An 11,317-nucleotide genomic window follows, 5' to 3' on the forward strand; every position below is an offset into this window, starting at 1 on the left:
AACAATGACAAAGCAGGAAGCTCAACGGGTCCCTGGGTTGCTTTGGGCCCCCACTCCTCCCCGAAGCCCCTGGGCTGTTTAACAAAGCCGTGGGTCCGCCTACCCCAAGCACTTTTTGTGACGTCACAGCTCCGAGGACCATCCGGGGGCTTTACTCTCGCGGAAGCCCAATAGTTGGGGTTTGACCTCATGACCTTGGCCTTCCCGGGGGCGGGAGGCCCTCGGGACAGGACGCGCTGCCCCCGGAGTCCGGAGCTCAGGCCAGTGGCAGTCGACCCAGCCCCCGAGACTCCCTCACGCCGCTCCAAAACCAACACGGAGCCCAACACCAAGCTGGGTGAAGCCGTAGCTTGCAGGAGCCAGGGAGATGCGCTCTGCCCGGGACTTCCCGGGTCCTGTTGAGACGGAAAGGATCGCAGGGAAGACAGGATAATTGGTCTTTAACTCTAACCGTTACCTTCGAAATTGTACCTTACAAGCATGTCCTCTATTTCCGTGGCTTGATGGGGACATTTTCTCTGATTAAGATCCGGAATAATCACCCACCCAATGGGATCTCTTAGAGGGAAGCGCTGGTTAGAATCCCTCCAGGCTGAGATGAAATCATCGCCATTGAGCCTGCCCTCCCCTAGGGAAACCCCAAAAACCATCCTGAGAATCTCGGCCCTCTTTGGTCGGTACCTGAGACTGCATAGACCTAAACTGAAAGGTGATCGAAGGGGAGGAGCAGTTGCTCGTGCGGAGGAAACTCTTGGGGCCGAAGTGGCCCCGGCCGAGTATGTCGCAAAGGAGGCACCACTGCGTTGAGCGCTTACTTTATCTTTACTTTTAAATCACCAAGGCAAAATCACCTTCAGCTAAAAATGCCTGAAAGACTTTTTAAAATAGTGGGAGTGGGCGTTAGGGGGAAGAGATGGCCTAGGAAATTTTCCGCAGGGCGTTCTAGGGATGAGTTGAGGGAAGCCGCATGACGCGCGGCTCCCCGGTGCCACAGCTAAGGACAGATATTTTCGCAAAACCCAGAATGAAAAAAGAGCACACTCCCTTTGGGAGCGCTGTCCCTTTGGGACTGGGGCCTTCCACTCCCACCCCTCCTTTTTCCCTGATCGGCTCCGCAGCTCCACGACAAGCCAGCTGGTCTGGTCTCTGACTTGGGCTCCGGTCCGTACCCCCGGGGCGCCCTGCTGTGTTACAGCCGCCCGACGCCCCCAGACCCGGCCAGGTCACCAGGGCAGATTGGAGGTTCGCGCCCCCTCACCCGACACCTCCCGTCCACCTCATCTTTCTTTTTTTCGAAAACAGGAAAGGGAAGAAAACTGAAACGGGCCTCTTGGTCTGCAGTTTTAGCGGAGTCGGGATTCCACAGCCCTGAGTGGCACATGCCGGTCAACTTCCCAAAGTCGGGCTCCCGTGTGGGGAGAAATACACACGCAGGAATGCACAAGCATCGCGTGTTCGCAACTGTCGCTGGGAGGTCTGGCGGCTGTGATGGGACATGCACTCACTCGGGCAACACGTCCACAGGTGACATCTATTCGATCAGTCAACAGATATTTATTGCGCACCTACGACGCTATCTGGTACTTTCCTTTTCCCCTTAGCTGTTGCTGTCCAGCCCAGCGCCAGTCCAGACACGGGCTTACCGGCCGCTCCCTTCCACAAGAAACTCGTGTCCGGCGTGAAGAGCGGACGATAAACACTCTCCAAGCCCAGCGAAATGTACTAATTACAGGAGCGGCTGGGAGCCCGGGACACGGGGACCTGTCCCTCCAGGGATAGGAGTCTTCTACCTGCAAGGGACCCGGCCCAGGGAACTGGAATAGACAAGGGGTAACCCCTTCTTCCATCACCTCTAATGAGAACATTGCCCGCGGCTGAGATATTTGGGGGACGCCGCTGCTCACCCCACCAAACTTTCCCTAAGGACAGAAAAGCGTCCCTACCGAAAACGGATTTAAACACCGTCCCCACTTTTGCTAAGGAAGTTTGGATAGGGAGGTTGTGGTCCTTAATTCGCCAGGTAAAAGGAACCCCATCAGCTCGCATCCCTCACCCCCATCCTGAGCACTGAGTGTTTGCGCGAAACTCGCCCTGCGCCAGCAACTCTGGGCTCCGGTCTCAGCTCCCGCGTAGACGCGGAGGAGAGATTGGCGGCCCCCGCTGGGGAAATTGAGCCCGGCGCCGGTCCGGGACGTGCAAGAGGGGGAAAGGGGGAGATCCCAGACCTCGGTTTCCCGAGGGCTTCCCTGGGGAGCCACTCGCACCTCTGTGTCTCCGCTCCCGGCGGCAGACCTCGCGGCGCTTGCTCAAGAGCGGGTATCCGAAAGCACGTCCCGAACACGGAGAAGCGCCCTCCGTCTCCTGCCTCTTGACCTGCGCCCTTTCCCTCCCTCACCGCATCAGATGGAGGACCCTGGCTCGTTTCGCCCCTGGCAAAATGCTCTAGCCAACACTGGGTCAACAGCCTTAGTTTCCAGATCTGTAACCTGAACATCAGGAGCGGGTTCCTTTCCTTCTACCTGTGCCTGAGGTCCTCTGGTCGGGGACTGCGCGCGTCTTCCCCGGTCAGGGAGGAGGGGTCGGGGCGACCTGAGAAAGACACAACGAAGCGAATGGAGCCCCTGAATGGGGAAAGGGGAGTGGACACCAGGAGGCCCCTGCAGAAATGCAGGACCGATCCACTCGCGAGCTGACAATGCCACGCGCTAGACTTGGCCTGACTGTGGCAACGCTTGGCACCTGGGGGATAGGGGCCTTCTCCTGGCCTCAGTCCCCAAATTCTGCGCAGAATAGAAACGGCTGGCATCTCAAGTGCTCTTTTTTCACCCGGATCTCTACAGACACAAGTTCCCTCACTGAGCTGCGCAGAGGTGGATCCGCACAGGAGGGAATATCGCGTAGGAATTCCTGCAAATATAAATCTCAGCAGCAAAGCAGTCCAGATTGACTGGAACACACCACCCCCAGCCACCACCATCCAACTTTTCCCTGGTTCTCGGAGTTGGAAACAGTTTCTGGGCTTTTGGCGCCCCCTCTGGATACAGATGAAAACTGCAGTCCATTTTTAAGTCGCCTGTTCATAAGTTTTCAGGAAGATGTAAAATACAAAAATGCTTGCATCAAATCAACGGGAAATGTATAAATCCCCGTCGTTTATGATGTAAAACTCTACATATTAGTATCTTATTGCATAATTGCATTAAAAGTATATTTATACATATACGTATCTATCTTGACATATATTTAGTGAAATATTCCAAAATATGTTAAAGTCATAGCCCTCTTCACTGGCTTTATTCCAGCAAACATGGTAATTACAATATAATACAACTAAGTACAGACGACCTGGCTAAAATGTCTGCCCGAGGGTCTCCGAGTCTCCTGAATCAGGTGTCTGAGAATTACACAGTTATACTGTACACACAATGCCCTTCTACCCGGGACACAGAAATAGGTCCACACTACGCGGACTTTTTTCTCCTAGGAAAGGACGATGCTGTTCTTACACTTTCTGAAAGTAATCACAGAGCCCTGGATACGAAGCTATTGTATGCAAATCTCTTAAATTTGTAAACGAGCTATAGGGCACCAGAAACATCCCATTTGAAGAAGTTACATTCGTTAAAAAAAAAATGCTGTTGAACAAGGCTGTAACTTACTACCTTATGAAGAGTTCCATTTCCTATAAGAAATGTCGGGCTTCTTCTGAAGACAACGAGAGAAAACAAGATTTTAAGAAATTCTCCAGGAAGGACATTGATTTGGATCTTGTGATAGTGTCCTCACTTCGCAAATTAGAAAGGGGAAAAAAAGCTAGTTTTTATTATGATGTGGGCCGATTCACCACAACAATAATTTAATTGAGGCGAATTTTTGCAAGAGCCCAAAAGGGTGGGGGGGGGGAGTTTAAAATTAAGAGTTTCCCAATGCCGTGCGTTTATTTGGGATTCTGAAAGCACAGAACCCGCAAGCGACCAAGACTTTTCTTCTGTCCCAGAGCAGATAGCTCCGCACTTACTCAACCTGGCTCTAAGCATTTCGTGTAAACACAACGGTTGTGCTCAAATCACACATGAAATACATGAGAGACACCACCAATGCCTCCCCCAGAACTCCCAACTACATGCAGGTCTGAACCGACCGGACTAGAGTCAGAAGCACCGGCGCTTCACCCCTTCAGGTGTTTAGTAAATGCCAGCAAAAGCAGGCAAGCAGCACGACTCCGCCAGAGTGGAGCGTTTTGTCTGCGGTGGTGCCCATTTGTTTGGTCTTTTACAAACCAAGTGACCGGCCTGGGCCTCGCGGCCCGGGACAGCCGCATTGGCAAACTTCTATCTCTCAAAGCCAGAGCAGTTAGCAAACTCTCCCCAGACAGGGCGACTCGGCTGACGTTTTTGACCCGGCCAGGAGGCAAAGACCAAAACGTCAGAGCAGTAGCCCTGTTACTGAGGAGCGTCGGCAGGGTCGCGGGTAGAGGGGACTGGAGAATGACTTGTCAGAGCTCAAGGTCGATGTGGCGCGGGGCGGCCTCGAGAGCGCCGGGCTCCTGCGTGGCCACGGCCGCCGCTGCCAACCTTCGCGGGGACTTAGCTTTGCTTTCCATTGACTCCCTTTGCAAAAGCGCAGCAGAATCCTGACCAGCCACACCAGCCCCGGCGAACCCGAGCATGTTAATCTATTTATATGGATTATTACGGAGGAACAGCGGGCGTTGAGTCACCAAAACATTTGCTTCAAAAGACTATTTCTAAGCACTTTTGCAGGCAGGCAGGCTCGCTCCAGGCGCGTAAACTCGGCTACGCATTAAGAAGCGGCTGCTTTTCGAATACTGCAAACTCCAGCTAAGTCCCCGGTGCCGCGGAGAGAGCAGTGAAAAGAAATGTCGGAGGTGGGGGTAGATCCTAGTCTAGACACACACACTTGCGCGCACACACACACACACACACACAAGATTCGCGCGGAGAAGTCACTAAAATTCTGGCATTCCGAGAGTACGACAAACTTACACACTTGGAAGTCCCGGGTCCCCCGCCTTCCCCGCAGCACCCCCCGCCCCCCCCACCCTACCGTCCGCCCTTTGGCTGCGATCCCCTCCCCTCTCCTCCCCTCCCGTCTCGTCACCCAGCCCAGTGCCACAATCCTCCTCCCTCCCCAAAATCGGGTCCAATCAGCTGCCTGCCAACCCTGGGACTGCTGTGCTGTGATTGGCGGGTGGCTCTAAGGTGAGGCGGAGTATTTATTAAAGAGACCCTGGGCTGGGAGTTGGAGAGCCGAAAGCGGAGCTCGAAACTGACTGGAAACTTCAGTGGCGCGGAGACTCGCCAGTTTCAACCCCGGAAACTTTTCTTTGCAGGAGGAGAAGAGAAGGGGTGCAAGCGCCCCCACTTTTGCTCTTTTTTTTCCCCTCCTCCTCCTCTCCAATTCGCCTCCCCCCACTTGGAGCGGGCAGCTGTGAACTGGCCACCCCGCGCCTTCCTAAGTGCTCGCCGCGGTAGCCGGCCGACGCGCCAGCTTCCCCGGGAGCCGCTTGCTCCGCATCCGGGCAGCCGAGGGGAGAGGAGCCCGCGCCTCGAGTCCCCGAGCCGCCGCGGCTTCTCGCCTTTCCCGGCCACCAGCCCCCTGCCCCGGGCCCGCGTATGAATCTCCTGGACCCCTTCATGAAGATGACCGACGAGCAGGAGAAGGGCCTGTCCGGCGCCCCCAGCCCCACCATGTCCGAGGACTCCGCGGGCTCGCCCTGCCCGTCGGGCTCCGGCTCGGACACCGAGAACACGCGGCCCCAGGAGAACACGTTCCCCAAGGGCGAGCCCGACCTGAAGAAAGAGAGCGAGGAGGACAAGTTCCCCGTGTGCATCCGCGAGGCGGTCAGCCAGGTGCTCAAAGGCTACGACTGGACGCTGGTGCCCATGCCGGTGCGCGTCAACGGCTCCAGCAAGAACAAGCCGCACGTCAAGCGGCCCATGAACGCCTTCATGGTGTGGGCGCAGGCGGCGCGCAGGAAGCTCGCGGACCAGTACCCGCACTTGCACAACGCCGAGCTCAGCAAGACGCTGGGCAAGCTCTGGAGGTAGGACCCGGCGGGGGCGGCGCGGCAGGGTGGGCATCGCGGCGGCTGGGGGCGCTGGTCAGGGCTGATTTGCCCCGCCCCGCCTCCCATCGCCCGGGAGTTGCCGTTCCGGGAGCCGGCGGGATGGGGGTGGGAGTGGGAATGGGGTGTAACTGTGGCTCAGAGTTTGACAAAGTTCTTGGGCTGCTCGCGGGGACGCGGAGGAGGGGGGTGGTAAGTGGAAGAGGTGAGGGAGGTAGCTGGAGGATGGACGAAGACTGGTGGGAGACCGAAGGAGGGGGCTGCCAGCCTGCTCTCCAGTCGCCTGGAAGCTCAATCGGGGCGGGGAAGTGAAATTTGCCTCCCTCCTACCCGGCCTCTTAAAACTGCACACTCTCGTGCAGCCCCACTACACCCACGGAGATGGGGCAAGGGAGAAACCGAGGTTGGAGGAGACCCTTGGCAGGAACTGGGAGGAGGGAGGCTACTGGAAATAGGTGGGAGTATATGGTGGGGGGTGAGAATTGGGGACCTTCTTGCAGCTTAAGTAATTTGGGGGAAAGTTTTCAAAGGGGGTTGGGGTTGGGGGCGGTAAGTCGAGCAGCAAAGGCGTTTAGGGGGCAGCACCGGGAGTCGTTTTCATCTCCAGCGTTTCCAAAATAGAAATAGAAGGGGAGGGGAGGGAGGGGGCAGGGAGTGAGCGCTCAGGTCAGACTGCAATAGCTTATTTATTTATTTATTTTTAAGAAAAGTTATGAGCTGTGGTTGCAGGCAGGAGGGAAGATGGAGTTGTGTGCAGAGGAAGCCGAGTGGTCTGGGTCGCCGCCTCCTCCCCGCCGACCTGACAGTTTGGCGGATTTCACTGACCCCTCTCCCTCTTTTTCTCTGTGCCCCCCGCCCCGCCCCGAGCAGACTTCTGAACGAGAGCGAGAAGCGGCCCTTCGTGGAGGAGGCGGAGCGGCTGCGCGTGCAGCACAAGAAGGACCACCCGGATTACAAGTACCAGCCGCGGCGGAGGAAGTCGGTGAAGAACGGGCAGGCGGAGGCAGAGGAGGCCACGGAGCAGACGCACATCTCCCCCAACGCCATCTTCAAGGCGCTGCAGGCCGACTCGCCACACTCCTCCTCCGGCATGAGCGAGGTGCACTCCCCCGGCGAGCACTCGGGTGAGTCGCCCCTCGACCCCGCCGGACAAGCCATCTCCGTCCCGTCTGGCACACCCCCTGCCCTCCGCCTGGGAGATTCTTCGTGGGGACTTTATGCTTCCCGGGAGGGACACACTGCCCTTTGCGCCCGTCCCGCTCCCCTCTCTACCCAGAGCCTAAGAGGCATCCAAACAACACACACACAAACACACACACCCCAACTCAATCCCAGCATCCGAAGAGATTAACTTTTTTATTGGGAGGTAAAATGCCCTTAACAGCCTTACAAGATCTCTCCCTTCTTCTCTGCTCCCCCACCCCAAAAGCACACACAGGGCTCTTACACAAGTAGCAATTAGGTCTTCCGGACCCTCCGGGCCCCAGACCCTCCCCTGATAAAAGGGGGCTGTCCAGTGTGTACCGGCGGGTTAATCATTGGGCGACTTATCTCCGGTGCAGCGCGCCTCTTGTGCGGGTGCGGGCCCTTATTACACTTTAGCAGCGAGGGAGGGTCCCCGGAGGGTGCCTAAGACTAGGACGTCTGCACAGCCCTTGTTGATTTTCTCGTGCTTGTTCTTTTATTGTCCACAGGGCAATCCCAGGGCCCACCGACCCCACCCACCACCCCCAAAACCGACGTGCAGCCGGGAAAGGCTGACCTGAAGCGAGAGGGGCGCCCCTTGCCAGAGGGGGGCAGACAGCCCCCTATCGACTTCCGCGACGTGGACATCGGCGAGCTGAGCAGCGACGTCATCTCCAACATCGAGACCTTCGACGTCAACGAGTTTGACCAGTACCTGCCGCCCAACGGCCACCCGGGGGTGCCGGCCACGCACGGCCAGGTCACCTACACGGGCAGCTACGGCATCAGCAGCACCGCGGCCACCCCGGCGAGCGCGGGCCACGTGTGGATGTCCAAGCAGCAGGCGCCGCCGCCACCCCCGCAGCAGCCCCCACAGGCCCCGCCGGCCCCGCAGGCGCCCCCGCAGCCGCAGGCGGCGCCCCCACAGCAGCCGGCGGCACCCCCGCAGCAGCCACAGGCGCACACGCTGACCACGCTGAGCAGCGAGCCGGGCCAGTCCCAGCGAACGCACATCAAGACGGAGCAGCTGAGTCCCAGCCACTACAGCGAGCAGCAGCAGCACTCGCCCCAACAGATCGCCTACAGCCCCTTCAACCTCCCACACTACAGCCCCTCCTACCCGCCCATCACCCGCTCACAGTACGACTACACCGACCACCAGAACTCCAGCTCCTACTACAGCCACGCGGCAGGCCAGGGCACCGGCCTCTACTCCACCTTCACCTACATGAACCCCGCTCAGCGCCCCATGTACACCCCCATCGCCGACACCTCTGGGGTCCCTTCCATCCCGCAGACCCACAGCCCCCAGCACTGGGAACAACCCGTCTACACACAGCTCACTCGACCTTGAGGAGGCCTCCCACGAAGGGCGAAGATGGCCGAGATGATCCTAAAAATAACCGAAGAAAGAGAGGACCAACCAGAATTCCCTTTGGACATTTGTGTTTTTTTGTTTTTTTATTTTGTTTTGTTTTTTCTTCTTCTTCTTCTTCCTTAAAGACATTTAAGCTAAAGGCAACTCGTACCCAAATTTCCAAGACACAAACATGACCTATCCAAGCGCATTACCCACTTGTGGCCAATCAGTGGCCAGGCCAACCTTGGCTAAATGGAGCAGCGAAATCAACGAGAAACTGGACTTTTTAAACCCTCTTCAGAGCAAGCGTGGAGGATGATGGAGAATCGTGTGATCAGTGTGCTAAATCTGCCTGTTTGGACTTTGTAATTATTTTTTTAGCAGTAATTAAAGAAAAAAGTCCTCTGTGAGGAATATTCTCTATTTTAAATATTTTTAGTATGTACTGTGTATGATTCATTACCATTTTGAGGGGATTTATACATATTTTTAGATAAAATTAAATGCTCTTATTTTTCCAACAGCTAAACTACTCTTAGTTGAACAGTGTGCCCTAGCTTTTCTTGCAACCAGAATATTTTTGTACAGATTTGCTTTCTCTTACAAAAAGAAAAAAAAAAATCCTGTTGTATTAACATTTAAAAACAGAATTGTGTTATGTGATCAGTTTTGGGGGTTAACTTTGCTTAATTCCTCAGGCTTTGCGATTTAAGGAGGAGCTGCCTTAAAAAAAAATAAAGGCCTTATTTTGCAATTATGAGAGTAAACAATAGTCTAGAGAAGCATTTGGTAAGCTTTATCGTATATATATTTTTTAAAGAAGAGAAAAACACCTTGAGCCTTAAAACGGTGCTGCTGGGAAACATTTGCACTCTTAGTGCATTTCCTCCTGCCTTTGCTTGTTCACTGCAGTCTTAAGAAAGAGGTAAAAGGCAAGCAAAGGAGATGAAATCTGTTCTGGGAATGTTTCAGCAGCCAATAAGTGCCCGAGCACACTGCCCCCGGTTGCCTGCCTGGGCCCCATGTGGAAGGCAGATGCCTGCTCGCTCTGTCACCTGTGCCTCTCTGAACACCAGCAGTTAACCTTCAAGACATTCCACTTGCTAAAATTATTTATTTTGTAAGGAGAGGTTTTAATTAAAACAAAAAAAAACTTCTTTTTTTTTTTTTTCCAATTTTACCTTCTTTAAAATAGGTTGTTGGAGCCTTCCTCAAAGGGTATGGTCATCTGTTGTTAAATTATGTTCTTAACTGTAACCAGTTTTTTTTTTATTTATCTCTTTAATCTTTTTTTTATTATTAAAAGCAAGTTTCTTTGGATTCCTCACCCTAGATTTGTATAAATGCCTTTTTGTCCATCCCTTTTTTCTTTGTTGTTTTTGTTGAAAACAAACTGGAAACTTGTTTCTTTTTTTGTATAAATGAGAGATTGCAAATGTAGTGTATCACTGAGTCATTTGCAGTGTTTTCTGCCACAGACCTTTGGGCTGCCCTATATTGTGTGTGTGTGTGGGTGTGTGTGTGTTTTGACACAAAAACAATGCAAGCATGTGTCATCCATATTTCTCTGCATCTTCTCTTGGAGTGAGGGAGGCTACCTGGAGGGGATCAGCCCACTGACAGACCTTAATCTTAATTACTGCTGTGGCTAGAGAGTTTGAGGATTGCTTTTTAAAAAAGACAGCAAACTTTTTTTTTTATTTAAAAAAAGATATATTAACAGTTTTAGAAGTCAGTAGAATAAAATCTTAAAGCACTCATAATATGGCATCCTTCAATTTCTGTATAAAAGCAGATCTTTTTAAAAAGATATTTCTGTAACTTAAGAAACCTGGCATTTAAATCATATTTTGTCTTTAGGTAAAAGCTTTGGTTTGTGTTCGTGTTTTGTTTGTTTCACTTGTTTCCCTCCCAGCCCCAAACCTTTTGTTCTCTCCGTGAAACTTACCTTTCCCCTTTTCTTTCTCTTTTTTTTGTATATTATTGTTTACAATAAATATACATTGCATTAAAAAGAAAGTGGCCCTGTGGATTTATTCACCCAGTTCTCCTGTTGGATGATTTGGCAAATTTGAGCACAAAAGACATTGTAGAGTGCTGATCGCTGTGATGTTTTTGTTTTTTATCAGCACCTTTGGCAATCCTAGAAAACGAGCTGAGGAAAAGACTGTGTATCTCCAAAAATCTAGGCAGAAAAATCTTGAAAAGTGCCACTCCAATAGATCACACAGAAAATTACATGTCAGTAGTTGCTCACTCTGGCAAAAATGTTTGTTGTGGTTTTCATGACCTCATGCTTCAGGGCAAAAGCTGTCCCTTGTGGAGGTCACAGGGAATATTAGACCTGAAATCAGGAGCTTGTCAGTAGACAGAATGCCAGAGGGGTGACTTGCTTATCTGGTTTTAATATGGCAAACTTTTCCGTTCCTATGAACACATACCCAAGAAATGGAGTATCCACTTAAAAAGCAAAGGAAGCCAGAGAAAAACAGTGTCTACAGGGAACCAGAGGGAAGCCTGTCGTATTAACCCATTAAATGATTCAGAGCCTTCCAGATTTGTCTGTAGAGACAATGAAAGGGGATGATTTTTCTGCTCCCTCCAGTTTAACTCATTCTAAGCAGACGCAAAGCCATTGTAGAAGAAACAAGACCTAATCCTGTTTTCCTTGGCCCCAGTTAGAT

General features: G+C 52.9%; 1 protein-coding gene and 1 long non-coding RNA gene across 9 annotated transcripts in view; one reads left to right on the forward strand and one right to left on the reverse strand.

Annotated features, from left to right (window-relative positions):
- Window positions 1-5,055, reverse strand: part of LOC103784776 (uncharacterized) — a 49,625-nt gene extending 44,570 nt beyond the window's left edge. For 3 of the 8 annotated variants that reach the window (XR_010110582.1, XR_010110581.1, XR_004667331.2), the window contains exon 1: window positions 5,007-5,055. This is a non-coding gene — a long non-coding RNA (uncharacterized LOC103784776). Of the gene's footprint in view, window positions 1-103; window positions 1,338-2,519; window positions 2,669-5,006 lie in introns of those variants that run through there. The other 5 variants (XR_004667333.3, XR_004667334.2, XR_008621573.1 and 2 more) reach the window with 5 other exon arrangements.
- A 209-nt stretch (window positions 5,056-5,264) lies between these two features.
- On the forward strand, window positions 5,265-10,652 carry SOX9 (SRY-box transcription factor 9). Its single transcript, XM_034942794.4, has 3 exons — window positions 5,265-6,067; window positions 6,959-7,212; window positions 7,783-10,652. Exons 1-3 carry the CDS (start codon window positions 5,637-5,639, stop codon window positions 8,625-8,627), a joined length of 1,530 nt encoding a protein of 509 aa, XP_034798685.1. The 5' UTR covers window positions 5,265-5,636; the 3' UTR covers window positions 8,628-10,652.
- Window positions 10,653-11,317: the final 665 nt, after the last annotated feature.

Source organism: Pan paniscus, chromosome 19 (assembly GCF_029289425.2).
Source record: "Pan paniscus chromosome 19, NHGRI_mPanPan1-v2.0_pri, whole genome shotgun sequence".
Taxonomy (NCBI): Eukaryota; Metazoa; Chordata; class Mammalia; order Primates; family Hominidae; genus Pan; species Pan paniscus.